Consider the following 22,125-nt stretch of genomic DNA (forward strand, 5'->3'; position numbering starts at 1 on the left):
TTATTATCTGTGGAAAATTTTTCGACAATGTACAGGAATCAAAATTATGCTCATTCTACAGATTAAAGGATATATACCATGTGAAAAAGAAGTTAACAACGGAAATCTTTAGTCCAACTAATTAGACCCATCGGTGCTTGGACTCCTTTCTTGCATACATAAACGACGTCCTACAGGACGTCCAATCAAAAGAACGTCTTTTTGCTAATGTTACTGCTATTTACCCAACACTGACATCAGGTCAGCTTTAGGAAACCATTTAAACGACTTTAATACCTTGGAAAAGTAGGAGTTGAATGGGACATGGAGTTCAACCCATCCAAATATCAAGTCACCCACATCGCAAGAACGAAGCATCCTATACTGATTATATCTTTTTAATGAAACTACTTTAGAGGTGGTAACATCGGCCTTGGCGTTGATGTATCAAATGATCTCTAATTGTACAAATACATAAACAGGTCGACAAAAAGGCAAACCAAACTCTTACGTTGTACTCAGAACCTCTTAAGGCCAAGACATAAAAAGACACTTGTTCGACCACAACTAGAATATGCATCTTAAGTCTAATTTCCCACTTTTTCTTCTATATGTATATAATATTTTAAATACGTCTTCTTTTAAATCACTGTTTAACTTTTTTACTGCTTTGACACACCGACTGTCTACGTCCACGCGATGGATTTGACAGAAAACAGCGTTTTCAAAGTCAAAATAGATATATTGTATGGACACATAGGCGGATGCTTCTAATTTAAAATTTTACCATTTCATGTTAAATATTAAGTACTACCGGTGCTGTTGTCGTGGACGCAATTGCATTTTCTAGTACTGTCCATGAACACGCTCAATCAAACCGATCCATGCAACATTCTCGATATGGTGGTACTAGTATTTGGTTTTCTTTAGGGATTCCATTTTTCTCTATTTTGATATAATTTTGGACGGGCGTTTTTTTAACGGTTTGACAGTGGATAAAACCTGACTGTAAAATGGGTGAAACAATTCATGCTTTATTAATAAGGGTAGGAACACTAGAATGTTTTAACTATCATTTTCTTTGTGTATTTTTATATGTCTATTTTTTTTTCAATTATTGCATTTCAAGTTAAGCGACACAATATAGCGACTCGTTGCCTCGCCCATCGCATCGCCATGTTCTGTTGCTTAGCTAAATCAATTGACTGAGTGTATTCAAACCATTTACCCCTTATCGCTGTGGGTTCAAATCCCGCCAGGAACTTTGGATTCTTTCATTTGAGAAGCTATCAAACTAGCTTATGGAATGGTTATGGGTGGTTTCTTTTCATGTATCCGCTTGTGCCTGAAATAATGCACAGATGGACACCTGCATGATGTCTTCCTCCACGACTACAGCTAGAAAGACGACGCCATATGACATCGACTGTGTTGATGCGACGTTAAATCCAACAAAAAATAATACACACCATTCGCATAACATATAATTATAACATGCATTCATTTATATAATAGCTTCAAACAAATAACGATATAAATACAAATGTACTTAAATATTTGTTAAATTCTCAAAACACGGTTTTCGCTGCGAGATACATATAGGCTACCTTTTTGTTATTATTCTATTTATAACCATTGTATCAACTTCTTTTTCCTCTAAACATGTGTTAAGATACTCCTTCATAACAACTATAAATAAAATACTTTGAAGTCATGAGAAAGTTAAAGGATTTCAAAATTAATATTGTTTTTCTCACGATTACGAGAATGTGCTTCATCTAAACACAAGGAAGAAACACTTCATCCATTCTATAATTTTCCTATTTGTATAAGGAAAATGTGTTTTCCTTGTTTTAACATAGTAATACTTTAAAGCACACAGGACAAATACATTGTTTTATTTTCACTATACAGAAGATTGATATCGCGCCTGTTTATGTTTTAACCCGTTAATACCAGTCTGGATAGAAACATTTTAGCAGGTATGTGTCTTTTCTTTTTTAATGTTTTATTCTTCTAAAATCAACAAATCATTTTTTAATTTTTCTGTAATTGTCATCTTATATAAATTTATATTTTTTTAAACAAAAAGAGCTAATTTGACGTAAATATTATTGAGGTACAATTAAGAATATATTATAAATAACAGACTACATCTTTTAAGAAGTTTATCACATGAACTTAGTTCACATTATTTTTGCTTACCATATTTCCAGGATAATTAACAAGTCGGAAATGAAAGCGAGTATTATTTGGTTCATAATCATTGCAAAACATGTCAAAGACATCAGCTCTACAGGTATTAATTATCATTATTTCAAACCTTGCTGAAACAATTTTCTGTATTCGTCGTTTTTTTAACCTGCGTCTTTTCCCCCTTTTTTGCTGTTTTTATTATTATTTTCTTGTGCCGAAATGACTTTTTACATTTTTCACATAGTTTACTTGAATGGCAGTTGTTTCCCATGAACGATAAATTCATATAATGCATTCACGTGTTGTCAATGCATTCCAAGGGTAGATAAAAGTACACGTACTTTTGTTTTGTAAGTACATGTATTGAAAAAGCTCTCTAATCAATTTATTATAAAGAAAAATATAGTTTGCGAACTATATCTTTACACTTTTCTTCAGCGTGTTGTGAAGACGGATGGATATCGTACAATTCACATTGTTATTTGATAGGACAAGAAGAACGGACATTTATGGCAGCACATGTAAGAATTTATAGCTGATCAGTGAGGAGACAGACTTTCGATAGGGCAAGGGTTCAAACCCCAGAATATGCAATATTTTTTTCAATATTTTTTTTCCTTCTCCTTTTTGTTTTGTCAGATTTTTTTCTTAATTCATATCTAAAATATGTAATTAAAAAATGAAGTTTTAAGTATATTTTTTACTGTGAAATATGTGAAATTGGATAGCATAACTAATGAAAATGATTATTTTGTCGTTTCTATTGTTTAATGAAGTATTAACTATATTACATTTCAGCACTTTTATGATCAACAAGCCGCGTATCTAGTCCGAATTGATGACTACTGGGAGAATAAGTTTCTTAAAGATCTCCTTAGAAATTTGGAAGGTAATATTTAATAATAATGTGTTTTTGTAACACACCTAGGTCAAAAATATGAATAAAATGACGCTGTTTGCAAGATACAAAAAAAATATTGGCGATTCTTAAGATGTGCTGGTGATAGTGGCCATAGTTCTGTATCAATAATTTAACGATGATTAGTTATTGAAAAGTAACAGTTGGAAGATTTGACGTCAATTTTGTAAACAGTATAATATTTTAATGTTTTGTTATGCATGGTGTATCAATCAATAAAGAAATCATCCAACTTTAGTATAAAACACCGATAAATGTACTATTTTGGCCATTGACATGTTAATATAATTATATAAGGGCATACGGACTTTGTTATTTGGTGAATAGCAGGACTTGTATGAAGGCCTCCATGACGAGTGCATGCCATAGAACTGATGCAACGACGTAAAATGACCTCCATAGAATTATGATCCCCTTAATTTTTTATTGACTCCCTGATCATGATATTATGACCCTCAGTCAAAGTATTAATTTCGAATTTCGAATACCGCAAACTTCATTTATAGAGTAAAAATATGATTTCTTAATAAACTGACAGAAGCCGCATATATAATATGTTGGCGAGGGTGATATAAAATCTTGACAGGTATTAAATATCCACATATATCACTCCAAAACCAAAATAATAATTTTATAACCATTCCCCTGCCGAGTAAAACGATTTTAATGACGCCACTATGTCTGTACATGAAGTATTTGTTTTCGTTCCTAACAAATGTAAACAAGAGAAAAAGAGTAGTCTGTTTAAGACACTTATTTTGTAATTAATATCAAGCTTTGACAATGTCATATTTGTTTTAAATACCGGTGAAAATATTTATCATTACTCTATTTTGGTAAATATGTTTTAATTTGACAGTTAACAAGTGCTACTAGATCTAATTCTGGATTTACACTGCGCATCATCAAACCGTACGCGCATTGCCATAACGACGTGGGTACCCAAAGAGGAAATTTAATGGCTGGCTTGATTATATAAATCTCTTTCGTCCGCCCATTCATCTATGATATACATGTACAATTATATGGAAGGGAATATCCGCCACTCTAATTAATATGAATACATTGTAATTAATATGAAGACATTCTTATTATTTTGAAGACATTCTTATTGATAGGAAGACATTATTATTATGAAAACATTGTTATTAAATTTATGAAAACATTATTATTAATACGTTGTAATCATTATGCAATATTAAGATGTTGTACTTGCTGACGTAACTTGAGTTCTTATTGAAATATGCGAACATTCAATTTACACTTCAGATCTAAGGCTGTAAACTATAATTAGATATTTAATTTGCTGGCTTTCTAATATTTTTCCTTTATTTGAATTTGCTCTCTAAAATTAATTTGACACACATTTTATTCTTACAGTGTTTCAGTATTTATTTTACAAAAATCATGGTAATTTTAGTCGCATGCTGACATTGTGTATTATGTATTCGAAACAGCAGTTTGCATAGCACACTAAGAGTTTCGAAGTATAATTCAAAATTAATTAGGTTTTTGCGCTAGAATTGGCCCTTTTAATCAACGAGGAATAACTGGTAAAAATTAAAAAAAATAATAACCGCTCCCTGACCGGTGTTCACAAATCTGATACTACGAAAATAGAAAACTAATCCGATCATGTGGAGGTTCATGACTACCAAATGTTTCCCCTATATTTAACGTATAGTAAAAAGGCCAAGTTTGAGGCAAAATATCTCAAAATCCGCCGCATACAGTATGCCACATGCATACCTTTTCTGACAGATCTTAAAAAATGAGTTGATTTAATGAATAAAAATGATGTTTTACAAGGCAGGGTATCACGATGTTTTATCGGATCTTTTCCATGAGGTGATTTTTACGTCCGCACCGAAAGTGATCAGTTGGTATTTAACAGCGACCTCTGTCATAAGAAAACGCACAGTCACTTCAAAATTGGTTCCCCGCTTCGTTTTTTGATAACGTCAACATTGTTATGAAGATGATTTTGTTTTAATTAGTCAATTTTTAACAGCATTTTATAATGCGAATGATGTTTCGATTGTTTTGATTAAATGTTGAACATTTTATTACAAATGAATTAACAAATATTCGGTAGCGTCCATACAATGAATACCTAATGTTGATTTTAATGTGTGATTTTGAATTTAAATGTATTAAATATATTTTAAGGGAAATCATACCAATTTTCAGAATGAAACAAGAAGAACGTGTATAAAAATAAAATTAACGTATAACAAAGATATATTTCAAAATACCTTTATAATTATAAAGATACGAAATACATTAAGTCTTGAAAATAACCAAAATCTAACATCAAATTCACTAACGCAAAAGTAAAAACGGAAATTAGAATGTCATAAAGCATATAATAAGTGAACTGGCGGATAATCCCTTCCATACAATTCTGGTAAAATCCAATTAACCATTGAAAAGTTTAAAAGAATATCTGGTCATCAGATGTCTACTAGTTCATCGTCACTTGCTGCATTTCTTGCTTGGACGCCATTGGATGCTTTGCATCAATGACTTTCTTGTTTAACATGATAAACCATTTGGCGCGAAACATGTTATAGACATTTTGAAAAATAAAGTCGGTTTGCTTTATTTACATGTAGATTTGAATATTTACAAGAATGATTAGTTGTTGATATTTGTAGAAAGTGAGTAGCATTATAGGTGAAAAAGAAAATGTACATACTTTGATATTTTTATCATCTGATATTACTGACTACAGTAGTGACACAAACAGAACAATGTTGCACTACTGTCATGTCACATTACATTTACAAGTCTTGTAAGTCTTGTTTGTATTGGAATTACTTTCCTTACCAGGTAGGCATCAGTGAAAGCATTTTTTTTAAAATTTAATATCTGGCCCCTCTGTCATGGACAGTGCATACGATAAGTATAATTACGCAAATTAAAATGATTTACACAGCATCCGGAATAATGTACACTAGTCCTTAATCTAAATAGAAAATGATTTGCGCGCAGAAATGATTTTGTATGGTATCTGTAATGAGCGAATTTTTTACGCGGAGCTTCTCAATTGATGCATTGCAGCAACATTTGTACTTGTATATCAAAGAGTTAAAATTTCATTACAATGTGGATAGAAATACTTGTCAGGTTTCGAGGGGGGGGGGTCAGCTCGGAAAAGAAAGAAACAAAGAAAGTTAAGCCGTGCAAATAAAGTTTTGTGTCGATAATTTTGGAAAATGGGCCCTTTTCGTAAAAATTAAAAAAAAAAATGAAATTAATTTAAATGCAGTGTAATTCTAAACTAGAGTATTGTTTAAAAATGTTAATTAATATTTATCATCATAAACTAGTTTGGGTTTTAAACGATGCATTGCCTTATTTCCATGACTGTCTTATTTTTTATTAAGTGTCCGATACATGGACGGGCTTGTCTGACCAGAGGTCAGAGGGAATCTGGAGATGGTTTAACACGTATAACCATGCATCAATGTCTGACTGGGGTCCAGGGGAGCCAAACAACCTAGGAAATGAAGACTGCGTTGGATTTTATACCGAAAAGAATTATCATTGGAATGACTTCAAATGCAACAGAAAATTAAGGCCATTGTGTGAGAAACTGTAAATTATTGAACATGAGCATTGTTTACGTTAACTATTTTTTGATATATAAGGTTTTGAGAGAAAAAATAAGATGGTTTATTTTATATTTGATGTACATTGTATAGACGCCAGAAATAAACGAAAATGTATACGAAGATTACTAGTAATCAGTCTTGGGTCAATATTGCATATCAAAATAAAAGGTCTAGTGGAATGCACAATTGAATTCATGTGCTCCTAAATTGGTAAGGATTATTTCTAGCTTTTATATTACTCAAAACATTACAATATTGCAATAAAAAGAAAGATAAAAACTCATGGTGTCCATGTTTAAAAAGCACAATGATTATTTTGTATATATTTTAATGTCAATAAAAGTTAACGCCTCTTTTTTATGTTATTCTTTCATTTGTCGACAGCAAACTACTTTAAGTGCTTACGACCACACTGAGTCAATTTTATGATAGATATTTTTAATCTACAGGTTCATTTGAAACTAAGTTATATCTAATTGGTTAAACAATGCAAAGCCATGAAATGGAAGTCCACCATTCTGGTTCCTAACTGCTGAGACTTAGTTGAAACCTTGTTTTAAACATATTATATTAGTGCATTGTTTATCAATGGTTTACCAAGGTAAAGCGTGGTTTTCGATACAGCCATTTTCCCGTTCCAGAAACAATCCTGGTTGAGTTAAACATGCCCCGATTACTGCATATAGCTCTCGACGAATATACATGGTGCATATCCATATCGATACCCTCTGTGAAATGTACTAAAACGGTACCATCTTTGCACATGCACAGGTCATTCTCTGCTGAAAACAATCGGGGGGGGGGGGGGCATATACCATTCCAGTAAATAATGTATCAAAGTTCCAGCTTGCCAAAGAGATCAAATTTCCAATATCATCAACATCTTCATATCCATCCTATGATTATATTACTTTGAGATAACTATTTTACTTCATAACGGAATGAAGAATGATGGTTCCATTTGAAAAGTAAAGATAATTGCCAAAGGAGTTTCAATTCGACCGTTGTTAGTTTGGAATATATTTAGACGATTTAGACAATTAAACAAATATTTATTGTGTTATGTTGAAACTGATCATCTTGTCTTTTTAAGTAATTTAACTTTTAAGACATCATTTTTAGCACTTCTGTTCTAAACAAGCTGCTTATCTTGTCCGAATCGAATACTTTTGGGAGAACAACTTCCTGAAAGGTCTTTCTAAGAATTTGAAAGGTAATAAATCATATTTTTGTCGTACCTTGCTCACATATAAAAATACATGCAATGGCGCCGTTATGCTTGTGAAGACACATATGATTGGTTAAGGCTATTGTTCTCTCATCAGACTACGTGCTAAGCTGCTAATTTCTCTGACTATTATTGACATACATAAGAAAAGATATTGATTATTGTTTTGAAATGTGCATGACTGTATTTACAATAACATAACAAATAATGGCAAGAAAAGACACCCTGCCCATTGGATCTATGGTAATCCGTCTGTCTGTCCGTCCGTCCTTCTGTCCGACATTTTTGTCCGGAGCATATCTCAAAAAGTATTTGAGGTATCAACTTGAAACTTCGTAGGTGGGTTTATCTTTTTAAGGAGGAATGCTGTGCGGAAGAGTGATAACTCTACCTTTTATAATGTGGATAGATTATAGTGAGGAGGTGTGCAGTGCACAAGAATGATAACTCATCCCTGCATATTTTTTCAGTTATTGCCCTTTGTTATTTTTCAAAATTAATTTTTGTCCAGATCATAACTCAAAAAGCCTTTGATATATCAACATAAAACTTCATAGGTGGGTTTATCTTTTTAAGGAGGAATGCTGTGCGGAAGAGTGATAACTCTACCTTTTATAATTTTTGAGTTATTGCCCTTTGTTATTTTTCATACATTTTGTCTGGAGCTTATCTCAAAAAGTACTAATCATTTATTGCCCTTTGTTTTTTATTTCATACTTACTTTCACCTGAGTGGGCATAACTCAAAAGTATTTGAGATGTCAACTTGAAACTTCATAGGTGGATAGATCTCATTGAGGAAGAGTGCAGCACACAAGAATGATAACTCTACCCTGCATTATTTTTCAGTTATTGCCCTTTGTTATTTTCAGCCATCAGTATTCACATAGGTTTCAAGTCTGTAATCACTTCAGCCATCAATTTTCATTACCAAAAGACCTCTTAAAATTGAATTATTCTCCTCTACTACATATACATTCTTTCAATGAGCAAACACATTCGGCGGGGGATGGCCATGTTAACATGGCTCTTGTTTAAAGAAGGTTACACATTAAAAACATACAATAGCAATCATTTATATCTTATTTCCAATGTGGCCCTCTGAAATAGAAAACAACAACAACAATAACAGGACATGCATAGGTAGAAAAATTCGTTCGTTCATTCATTTATTCATTCATTCATTCATTCATTCATATGAACATCAAGATATGTTTTGTATTTTTTTTAAAACATTTAAGGTTAATAACATTACGAATATTTAAAGGTATATTGTTCCAAATGTTCATGCCATAATAAGAAAATGTGTCTTTATTATAATTTATTTTAGGTCTTGTCCATAATACAATATCTTTCGTGACCTAGATCTTAAGTTATATATTTTGTTTTCGGATAAAGTCATCAGTATACAGTATTTGTATGCCACAAGTACAATAAAAAGAAGTCACTTTTACACAAAATTAAAATATATAGAAATGTTAAATTATATTACTTCGTTAAGTCGAGATATTAAAATTTTGTTTTTATTTTCGTATGAAAACATTCATTTATCATGGTCCAAATTAATGGCGAGACTAAGCTGAGCATAAATATTAGTAATGAAACAGCTTGAACAATAAAGAGAAATTATTTAACAAATGTTAAAACATATGATTGCTATTAAGACAACTTAAAGCAATTGTTAAAAAGTAACACCTATTCCTATATAAATATTTAAGTAACAATGTCAATAATGCATTATAAAACAAAAATAATACATGTACATGGTCATTTACATTAGATTTCTTGAAAACATAACTTTTCTTCTTTTCGAGAAAGAACATATTCCATATAGATGAACTTAAGCGTATATCTACAAACACTACATATTATCACGTAAATAAATTCCTTATTATTTTGCTGTGAAACTACAAAACCGTAAAATAATCTGAACTTTTTTGTAACAAATATTCCAAATTGTTTCCTCGAACCATGTTAAGTCAAAGTCTTTAACGCCGCTATAAATAACATTTACTCACTTAGTCTCCCTCTTCGTTATGAAGATTTCAAAGTATAAAGCTATGCCTAATCACACATTTTTATAAAATTAACGATAATGTTTTCAAAATTTTAAAAGGTCGATTCTGAATAGAGTTATAACATAGAATAACAAAGCAGTAGTAGTGCGTGGGGTTAAAGAGACCCATGTACGACTCAAAGCTTTCTGTGTTATAAGTCTCTGATGGAATGTCTCAGTTATCTAACGCACATACATACTGTATTGATCGTAAATAGAAAATAAATGTTACGGAACAAATATATATGATGTTATTTTATTATAGTTATAACGTTTTAGCAATGAGTTCATACATGCGCAATTTCTTCCTTATTTACAATAATTATCCTTCAAACAGGTATTTTGGAACTATTATCTTTTCAAAAACGAACTATAATGTTGTAAACACATCAGCTATATAGCTATATACACTTTAAATGAACATTTGTGAAGTTATAAATGAATATTTAAAGGAAATTTATAAAGCAATATCAATTTGTAAACTCGGAATCTTTGAAAAAAAGGTAGATTTGCGTGTAATTTTACCTTCCATACACCAACTTTCATAAATCTTTTATAAGAAGCTGCAATACGATAAAAAGGCACAGAAAGTTTATTAGAACATATATATACATTCATTACAGAAACAAAAGACAATAAATAGAATATTCTAGATGGACAAACAATCATTTATTGTTGGTTTTTCAATCATTTGTTGCTGTTAATTTACAATTGAATCAATAAACCTTTCTTTCAGTTTTTAGATCATAAATTAGAGAACTAGACGCCATAAATTTGCAACTTCCTCAGTAAATTTTATGTTAAATTGTAATATTCTCTTTCAAACACAGCTAACATTGCTGTTATAAACACATCAAAATATTGTACGTATATTGTCAAGGTCATATTAACATTATCAAAAGCGCTAATTGCTTGCATGACCAATATTTGTATGAACAATATCTGTCAAAATGCTTGTTTGTTTTCTAAGTTTTATTTCTTTACCACCTTTTAATCTTTACCTTAACATAATCATACAACAATTCATTCATTTTACATATCTCATTTCAACATATTCATTTTTTTCATCAATAAAATATTCAAAATTGTTTACTTCTTAAAAAACACATTATTCTGGATTTACAAAGCCACTTTGAATTTTCCCCACCATTTCTGAATGATACAAAACGACAACATTCACATATATAATTCAGAAGAAAAAAAAACAACAAAAAAACAACAACAAAAAGAACAACAGCAATTACTTTTTTATCATTTAAAATTGTCGTCATCCACGAAGTAACGAGCAGAATATACTCTAATGGTAATGCCTAATGAATGGTCATGTGCCATGTGATTTGTGTTTACTATATCATTTCAGCAATGTTTCTATCTTGTAACTTATGGCTCATTTACATCACAATAAATCCTCGTTACAACAGTAATGTTAGTGAATACTTCGTTAAAAACAGTCAATAAATCAGTACTTAACATAATTATACCCTAGTATATTACTCATATAATGTTATGATATTTACATTGTAAGTCGTGTAGTAATGTATCAAGCGTGTACCCTGTGCACACATAACCTTAAATGACAGGCCATTTCCACGTGCAAGTAGTGCAAACCAAAATTAAAGGAGAGAGTTTCTAAAAAAGCTTCTAGCTTTCTACTCAATCCTTTTTGCATTTTATTGTAATATATTGTGTATATATATATATATATACATTTGCTGAAATAAAATATTGTTTAAACCAAACCAAAATGAAACAACATACATGTACTATTATGTTGAATAATTCAAGTATGCCCTCGATCTGAAAATGACCTTCACTGTCAAGATCAGAGATGAGAAATTTTAATCAATTTTCATACAAGAAAGTTATGTTTTCTTGGAATAACCTTCAACAATAATATTCTACCAAAGATTAAAAAAATAAATAAATAACCAGCGACTGATTGGCCGTGCAGCGTATTCCACTCGCTAAGATTTCCTAGATTTTAAATCGATAACCATTTTTATTTTTGCGTGTCATCTTGCTTCACAACATGGGCCATCTTTCCTTAAAATTGTTTGAAATTAACAGACTACTGCTACTTTGCATACACATATAGATCTGAATGATGAAGCGCCACTTCAAAGATTACGCCACTTGCAATGCCAAAGGGAAGTAACTTTGCAAAACTAAAATTGTATAAGATGGGGGCATGCTTTAAAAGGATACACAGACTAAGAGGGAATAATCTAAGGGGAAACTATATATTTATAATTAAGCAAAATATATACAAAGACACATTGTGTTTTCTCTATCTTGATTCAACCGAATCAATAATGAACATCCGCTCTCAAAAATCTTAGAGATATAGGTGCATCGTTCTCTAGTTGTAATAGGTTGCACAAGCCAAGCTGTTTGTTTCTCCAGGTATAGGCCAAACAAGCTTTTCTTGAGGTAAAGGCTACTGTGACATCGACCTTTGACTAGCTGATCAAATATCAAAAGGTCATCTGTTAGTCAAAAGGTCATTGTAAATTGTAGAATTGTATTCCTAAGTGTTTTCTAGTAATTTTGTCATACAAGCATTTTGAGTTCAAGGACAAAGTGACTTTAACATTTGATCGACTGACCGTCATCTACTGATTAGATAATAGAGGTCATTCTTCAATATTGTAAAGTTAAGACCACAAAATATAGCCAAACTATACACAAGCGACACAATACACAATCGTTTGTTTGTTTCAGCATGTTGTCCAGATGGCTGGATATCGTACAAGTCACATTGTTACTTGATAGGACGCGTAAGATGTACGTTTATGGAGGCACACATAAGACAGTAAACATGTTATATAACATCTTTTTTATCTATTTAATAGTTTGATGTTATAGGAAAAATACAATTTTCCAGATCCGTTGATATTAAATACGATCGGCAACGAACGTAACAATTTCATGAAATATTTGTGCTCATTTATAAAGATATACATGCTTTGTGTTTACTTTATTACATTTTACAGAGATAAACGTTAAGCTTTAACCTTTTACTTAATTGAATAAAAAGTTTCCAATTACAATTTTTTACTGACATGCATTGTCATTGATAGATGCATATTTCAGTCTTTTACAAGTCTACAACTGTACACGTGCTAAGACTGATTGCTTAATCGTGTGACAAACCAATCTTTATTTAAAATGTGTCAAAATTCATGTGTACTTATATGACTTGATACATATTATTGAAAGTTTCTATATCATTTACCATTGCAAATATTTTCCAAAATTTACCTTATATCATTCAGAGAATTGTGAAACAGTTTATGTATGACCACATATTTTTTGTAGTTAAAATCATCTTGCCAGTTTATGGGCTTAACAAAATTTAATAATAATTATTTTAGTACTATTGTTCGCTACGAGGTGGTCACCTTGTCCAAATCGACGACTACTGGGAAAATAAATTTCTGAAAGATATGTTGAAAAATTTGAGAGGTAAATATATCTATATGTCTTATAGTGCCTTGCCCATACATGTGTAAAATGACACCGTGACTGGTAAGGGGTAGAGACTCTGTTTTTTCATTCGAAAAAATGTGAATTATGTAAAATTATATTACGAACAAAGATTTGAAATTTACTAAGCTTAAGATATGACAAAAGCGCGAATTAAGCAAGACATACCTTTAATTTCACATGTATATACCATATAGTTTTCAACGAACATGTTATTGACAGAGTCAAAACTATGTACCCAGCTTTTAGTGTTTCAATTGGTCAAAGTGAATACTGATTCTTCTTTAAACTTAAGTTTCAAATATAAAAATTGATGCTGCCATGTTGCCGATCTTAATATGCATTATAACAAAATGAATACAATAGAAAAAAAAATCAAGCAATACGCTTATTGAATTAAGGAGAGTTATTAATTAATTGTCTTTTGCTTTAAAAAGTTCTATATACAGGTACAAAGGATATAAAAACAACTGATTACATTCAGTAAAATGATACTGTGAGCATATCATTTTATAGTGTACGATACATAGACAGGATTGTCCGACCAAATGTCGGAGGGTATTTGGAGATGGTTTGGTACAAACAAACTCGTACAATTTTCCGACTGGGGTCGTGGACAACCGAACGACTACCGTGGAAGGGAAGATTGTATGGGATTTAGGCCACAACATAATTACTATTGGAATGATTACTATTGCTACGATAAAAATATACCATTATGCGAGAACCCGTAGTAAAATAAAATGCAGTGTTAACAAAAATGCATGAAGTGATATCTTATTCTTTTTGGGAAATAAAAGTGAATTAATCTTATTGCCGTACCTATTTGTGTAAATCTCCTTTATCATCCAAATTGCACATTACTCTTTCTTCTATTTGGATGATAGAATAACCCATCGTGAACAACGAAAATAGAAAAACATAGTATAACACGCAATCCGTTGTAAAGATGAATACTGACCAACTCACTCTCTTACATTTATGATCATTTTTCATATTAATTGTATCTTTTCGAAGTATCGACACCTGTTGAAGTATAAAGTATTATGACTTTTAAAAAAAATATACATATTGATTCTCGTTTATTAATCTACAGACAAATAAACTCTATCTCTATAAAATAATGGCTCAAGTTAAGAAATCAGACATATAACATATTAGTTCCCAAAAGTTAATCAATCACAAATTTCTTATTTCAATTAAGAAATATTGAAACAATGAGACAGAGTTTCATCCAATCAATCAATAGTTAACTGAATTCTTATCAAAAAAGTGTTTTTTTTTACGTACACATATATATTTATATATATATTATGTTTCTTAATATTTTAAAAAAAAAACAAAGAAAAAGACAACCCGACTGAGAAAAACATTTATGAAGATTATTCTAATTACAGCTATGCATTCAAAATTCGAGGTAAAATATTTAGACTTAAACGTTTGTCTTGAGGGACGTTGCACCTTTCCGTTATCTCTCATGAACAGACTCACCCATTTAGTGTTGAATATTTACCTCTTAAGCAGGTGCTATGGGCGTGAGGGAAGTTGCACATTTCCATTATACCTCATGAACATTCTCAATCCAACCGAGTCTGTAATGTTCATGTTATTTTCTTGCTTCTATTGCTTCCAATACAAATTTTAACCATTCATGTACTGGTGCAATCAAACTAAGCCTTCAGCTTTTTGACGTTTTTGGGCCATCTTTAGACAATTTCTTTTTCTCTATTAAGTTTGCAATATAAATGACATCAAAATGTTGAAAATCAAACTACCAAAAAACGGATCCTTCACTTTTATTAAATTATGACAAACGATCATAATATTCTGTTGTCGAAAGATGTTGCAACAGATGTTTTACGGAACTCGGCAAATGTGGGGATTTCCATGCTAATCCCTCGGTGTAAACAAACTTTTACCGTTATAGCTTCACAGTGCACTATCGGTCACAATATATTAGTTAACCTGTTGCACTTAATTTCGAAGGTTTGTTTGGACCCCTGAATTAGCTGGTAATGTTCAAATATTATTTATTTAGACGGGCTTTTGGACATTAGTGGAGCTCCTTTTAAATTGACCAAAGTGCTATTTAAATACATTGAAATGTATTATATGATGCTGATAATGTATTTTTGTTTGAAAAAGACACAGTGCATTGTAATTCAGATATAAAAATTCTTCATTATAAACTAGAAGCAAAATAGTGCACGTATAAAAATTTGATCGCAATAAAAAAACGGAGATGTAAATGGAGTTCAACTGCAACATAAAATTACATAACACCTTCAAAACGTAACCTCCTAAAACAAACTGCAAATAATAATTTAAGAATTTATTCTATAACATATCTTGTACAATAAGATAGAGGCATAAAGTCTTGATCATATTTTGTACGTTTATGCATAAGGATTTATTACAGAAGATTAATATTGGTTACATTTTTAATTACATGTATTTACATCCATGGTAAAATGAATATTGCCACTTCATTATAAAGTTTTGATACACAGACAAAGTTAAATTTTACAATCACATTATACACAATGTAGGAAAATTATTGAAATAAAGTACGGTCTAGATGCGTAAATAATAATTAAATTTTCTTTCTCAGCATTTATTTAGAATAGCATCATTATACCCTTCTTTCAGTTTTGAGATCATAAATTCTAGAACTAGACGCCATGAATTTGCAACTTCCTGAGTAAATTTTATGTTAAGTTCTTTTTCAAACACAAATAACATTGCTGTTATAAACAGATCAAAATATTGTACGTTAAATCCGGTATAGTGAATATGCTGTTGTCCGAGTCCAAATAACAATGACGTCATTGCCGTATCAAGGTCATTGACATTATCCACAGCAGCACCAACTGCTTGCATGAACCGAGAAGCATGACCACGGAAGTGGGTGTCACGCATTAATTCCTCGCCAGTACAATCCCTGAAAGGAAATATCTGCTTAATTTCTGGTTTCAAAGAAAAGATTTTTAGAAATATTTTCGCCCCAATTCCTGGCATATCCTTGGATAGAATTTTCCACGTCTTCTTCACATTACGTTTATCATAATCATTCACGATACGCCTGTCGTTCATGCCCAGTTTGCCGTTATGTTTGTGACCAATAGTAACACTTCTTGATGGAGAGCACCCCATATTTACATAAAATTCGTTTGTTGTCTCTTTTAATATTATTTCTTAAAAAAGGTTAAATTTCAGATATTTGAATTTACTGAAAAGTCTTTTTTCATTGTTTTCTATGTGTCGTTTAGTAACACCTTTAAATCTTTTTAACACCACAATTCAACATTACTCTTCAAGCTAGTTATCATTTTACATATCGTATTTCAACACATTAATTTGTTCGTCAATAAAATATTCAAAATTGTTTACTTCTTAAAAGCCCCACATTTTTCTGGATTAACATAGCCACTTTGAATGTTCCCCACTATTTCCCTACCGTTTCTGAATGATAAAAAATAACAATATTCCATATTTATTTCCGAGACAAAAACAACAACACATTTTTATCATTTAAAATTGTCGTCATCCACGAAGTAACAATGAAAATAATAGAGCAGAATATACTCTAATGGTAATGCCTAATGAATGGTCATATGTGATTTGTGTTTACTATATCATGTCAGCGATGTTTCTATCTTGTAACTAATGGCTCATTTACATCACAATAAGTCCTCGTTACAACAGTAATGTTAGTGAATACTTCGTTAAAAATAGTCAATACATCAGTAGTTAACATAATTATACCCTAGTATTATAGTAGTTACTCGACGGGAAACATTTATTGGGTGCAAACAAAACTACTAGTATTAAGGTGTCAATTTGAAGGTATGTTCAATAGAAAAAAGTTACTAGATATATCAATGTGATATAAGAATCGAAACCCATTTCCCAGTTAAGAATTATTCATTTATTCGTTTTTGGTGCCCTTTTAGGTCAGTCAAAAACTTTGAATTTAAACTCCGAGTTGTTCGTACAGGCGTCCGGGCCGAGTGGTTAAGGCTGTGGTCTTCAGATCATTTGCCCTCACCACTGTTGGTCCGAATCCCGACAGAGACTTTGGACTCTTTCATATGAGGAAGTTATCCAGATACTTTATGGAATGTTGGTGGTTCTACTCAGGTGCCCGTTTGTGCCTGAAATATAGCAAGGAAGGACATCTGAGGTTTCCTCCAATAGTAAAGCTGGAAAGTCGCCTCATGATCTCTATACTGTATTGGTGCGTCATAAAACCCAACCATGAAAAAGTGTTCGTTTTTTGGATATAAATGATATTGGAACATATATATGTGTAACAATCAATATTAGTACACAAACACATGTGTTAATAATGCCCTTGCAAATACCTTCAATAACCTCAATCATAATGTAGCCGAATATGTTGAATAATATCATCTGATTTCAAGCTAGATTAAAGGAAATCTGCAGATTCATTTTGGAGACAATAGTGCCTTAAGGGCACTCGATTTTTTCTCTCTAAAAAGCCTGAAAGTTACATTATACACCTCTAAGAGGTTTTCGCATGACCCAAAACACAACTATAGTACCGTGTTCATATTATTTAATGTAATCAAAAATGATATCCATTGAGTATATCCAGGAGAAAATCTAACAAAGCATAGACAAGTAAGTTTAAAATGAATTTATGGTTGTTTAACTGTGTAGAAGGCTATAAACGTGTAGACAGACTTTCAACTCCGTTCCTGGAACCAACCAGCACCGAGCAATCAGTGTAAAGTTCAAGCCCCGTCTTTGGCAACAACTCAAAGACGCAACGGCTTGCCCTAGACATGGTTTAACTATAGGCGGTCAGGGAACCTGAGATTACTTTCCGATGCGTTCATCACTTTGCCACGCCGTCATTCGTTTTTTTAAATGCTCTTTTTAAATGATCACGGTAAAAGTATTATAATTTCATTCCATTTCATGTGTTGTCAAAACGCAAAAGAAGAATAACTTTAACTGTACTAATTGTAAAAACGCAAAAGAAGCAACAGATGTCTCAACTTTATTATCGATGAGTAACGTTTGGGAAACTATAAGAGGACATCAAAAGTAAAAAAAAATGAAGAAACAAAAATAACATTTTTAGACTTAACGAGCCTTCAACATACAAGTGCTGTGCCATGGAAATCCATGAAATCCAAGAATTTTTCTATGAATATTTATGGCATAAAATAATTTTGTTTTTATATGGGATTATATCATTGAGGTATAAAAAAGCAATCACAGAGAAGAACGAATGGCGTTTTTGAATATATGGTTTATGTGAAATACCAATACATCGGTTAATATTTTCAATCAGGAAGAGAATATCACCCGTTTTATGTACATGGATCTGTGCGCATGACCGTTAAGAAAATGTGGTAATCTGCTATGTAAGCATAGCTATCATACACCGTTTCATAAGGTTAATTTATTGTCAAAATGAATTTAAAGACGGGGCAAATAATGTGTATAATTGTATGTTTTGTCGCTATTTTTGTTGGAGTTCTGACAGGTAATCTAAAAAAATAATTTAATACTTTATTAACATTATTTAAATTTTAAAAGTTTGTTCTATCAAAAAAGTGTTTCAAACTAAATCTTTGGACAGCCAATGTTTTCAAACATTAATTTTAAATGAAAAAAAAAACATAACCATAATTCAAACAAGATAAAAACAAAAAGTATAACACTTGTGTAGCTATCAAATGAGTTGCCCCATTATTTTATTACTTTTGATAAACTCCTCTGTTTTATCAGATACTACTCTTTTAGCATTCAAGTAACAATAAAGTTCAAAGACAAAGAAATGTGCACTTATTATATTGATATGCAATTAAAATACGCAGGGTGCTTTCATTAATTGAATTTTATCCATGGTATCGTTTATGTGTTAAAATGTCTTAATGTTTTTACTGATGATTCTCAATTCGACATGTTATTTTTTAACTAAAACTGTATATTGAATATTGCTGTCAGAATGAGATGACCCGTATCTAATTATTATTTATTTAAGATGCGACCTCAACAAACTGCTTCAGCTCGGCTACAGGTATTTATTTCGTTTTGCTCTTAATTTCTCCAAGAAAGACAAAAAAAATAAATAAAAAAATACAAATTTTTATATAACATATTGATAAATAGAGAAATGTATTATGAGCCGTGTGCATTGTTAATATCAGAAACATACGTGTACAAAATTCAGTTACATAACAAAACTTAATCTAAGTTTTCTTATATCAGATGTTAAATACCTTTTAAGTTTCAAAGTATTCTAGTTTACTAGCACTGCATAACGTATTGGAAGAGTGAAATTTAAAACAGTTAAAAGTGCACATTAAGTTAATGTATTAGAATGACAATATTATGTACTCGTATTAGCTAAAGATCTTATTAATTTTCCACTCAACAAATGTTCTAAGTACTGCAATCTTTCAAAAATATGTGTATCTACTGAACGAAACCCCGAAAGCGCATGTTTTTGTATCATTTTAAAACTTTTAGAATTAAAAATCAAAATGCACCATCGAAGCACTCCTTTTGTCTAACGTAAATCTGAAATAAACGAAATGAAATTTTTTTTTCCCTTGCAAAAAAATTTCGGTTTTATTTTGGAAAAAAATTTTGATGTACTATTAGTTATCCCCAAAAAACGGTTTTGTTTGGTCGACCGCCCGGTTTTAAAAACCGCCCTTTTAAAAGGAAAAAAAACCAGGAAATGAAAAAAATTTCTTAAATTGTTTAGTCCATAATCTAAAAAAACCCCAATTTCATTTTCAGACCCTATGCCAAAAAGCACAAATTCCTGAAATTTTCCCAAAGTATCATCAAAGAAACCATTTTTTCTTTGGGTAACCCCAAAAAATCACCCTTGGGCATTTTGTGACGTTTACTCAATTTAAAATCTAATGGTACAGAATAAACCCATGAGGCAAAAAAAAAAAAAGTTGTCCGAGCATGTACATGTGTGGAACAAAGTTTCCTATCTGGATGAACGGTAAAAATACTGATAAGTATTCTATATTTTAAAATGTATTCAACCAGTTCGATTAAAATGTACATTTGTAGATGTAACATTTTAAGTAAACAAAGAAGCAGGTTTTTTTTGTTTAAAAATCCCGTAAAACCAGAAAATTTGTGAGACAAATTTTTGATTGAATTTTTGTTGTTATATCTGAAATAAAGTAAATAAAAAAGGTTTTATAATATTAACTATTGGTTTTTTCCTTTATATTCCCTGATTACACGTCGTTTCTAGGGCAGAACCCAAAACCCGGGGGAAAAGGGGGGTGGTGAATCGTAAATTCCCCGTTGGGAAGAGATTTTGACATTTTTTGTTCCCGAGGACGCTAAATTAAAAAGCTGTCATTGTGTTTCAGTTTTATGGCTTATTGTTTTTGTTGGGCCTGCCTTTGTTGCCATCAAAAAATTTTTTTTTGGGAATCGTATTTTGTTTATACTTAAATTTTTAAAAAAGTTTTGTCTTGATAGATTTCTTAAACAATTTGTATCTTGGAATGAAAGATGTTGACAGCGTTACATCTTTTTTGATAGACCCTATTTAAAACATTTGTGTATTATTTCTTGCCCCTCTTAAAAGTTTAGCTTAAAATTCAAAATAGTTTCCTTTTGGGCCTTTTTGTTGAATTTTCAAGGGGTTTTGAAACAATGATCTTTTTTTCTTCTTTAAAATTTTAAAAAAAAAGGGGCAACCGCGGTTAGAGGGAAAATAAAATTTCCAACAGAATTTCAAATAATTACGATCAAAAATTTTTATTCATTTTTAAAGATAACAAAAGACATCTACCACTTTAACAACCCCGCAAAAAGATTTAAAATTTAAAAGACCTTAACAAATACCCCGCGAAAGATTCAACCCAAAACCAAATTTTCCCGCAGGAACGGACTCGTAAAACAAAGGAACACCCCAAATTTCAACCAGACAGAAAACAAACTACAAGTCCGGGGTCTGAAGACTCAGGGACAGTTTTTAGAAAAAAGGTAAACCTTACTTATAAAAATTTTGTAAATTTTCACCGGGGTGATCTTCCCTTTAAAAACCATGATTGAAAAAAAAATTGAACAATTTTGCCTCGTTTTCATTTTTCCCCAGTCAAAAAATTTAAAATTAAACCATATTCACTCTTTCTAGCCCCCGTTTTCATCTTCCCATCCGAAAATTTCCATTTGTAAATCCATATTGGGATCGATTAAAAATGTTATTTTTGAAGAAAAATTTATGCGAAATTTTTCCCTTGTTGGTTTCCCCTACTGATTCTAAATTGGGCTTTTACAAAAGCTTCAACACCTTAAAAAAAATGGGTTTTAAAAACTTAATTTATAAGAGGGGTTAGTAAGATCCCTAGTGCTTTTCTGTTTTTTTTGTTGTGGGGGGTAGGTAATGCTTTTGAATTTAAAAAGTGTGCATTAGGTGAAAATGGGGTTTTTTTCCTTAAAGCCAATTCACTACATCAAATATTTTGGGGATTTCCCTGAAGTGTTGCAATAAGTTAAGAGTTTCAAATAAAAAATTTAAAAAAAAAACCTAGGTTACATGTCTACGGGAGACTTTTAAAGTTTAAAATTTTCTTTCAAAAAAAACCATTTCCGGGCTGATTTTTCGAATGCATTAAACGAGATGT

At 31.2% G+C, this 22,125-nt stretch overlaps 2 protein-coding genes across 2 annotated transcripts; one reads left to right on the forward strand and one right to left on the reverse strand.

Annotated features, from left to right (window-relative positions):
* The first annotated feature begins 1,804 nt into the window (after positions 1-1,804).
* LOC132728425 (perlucin-like protein) lies at positions 1,805-7,064 on the forward strand. Its single transcript, XM_060714071.1, has 5 exons — positions 1,805-1,961; positions 2,196-2,278; positions 2,614-2,696; positions 2,974-3,064; positions 6,484-7,064. Exons 2-5 carry the CDS (start codon positions 2,215-2,217, stop codon positions 6,696-6,698), a joined length of 453 nt encoding a protein of 150 aa, XP_060570054.1. The 5' UTR covers positions 1,805-1,961; positions 2,196-2,214; the 3' UTR covers positions 6,699-7,064.
* Positions 7,065-15,861: 8,797 nt separating this feature from the next.
* Positions 15,862-16,670, reverse strand: LOC132728428 (neuroglobin-like). Its single transcript, XM_060714074.1, has one exon. It carries the CDS (start codon positions 16,631-16,633, stop codon positions 16,088-16,090), a length of 546 nt encoding a protein of 181 aa, XP_060570057.1. The 5' UTR covers positions 16,634-16,670; the 3' UTR covers positions 15,862-16,087.
* Between the last annotated feature and the right edge of the window lie 5,455 nt (positions 16,671-22,125).

This window comes from Ruditapes philippinarum, unplaced genomic scaffold, assembly GCF_026571515.1.
Source record: "Ruditapes philippinarum isolate M1 unplaced genomic scaffold, ASM2657151v2 ctg3870_1_1_1_1, whole genome shotgun sequence".
NCBI classification, from domain to species: domain Eukaryota; kingdom Metazoa; phylum Mollusca; class Bivalvia; order Venerida; family Veneridae; genus Ruditapes; species Ruditapes philippinarum.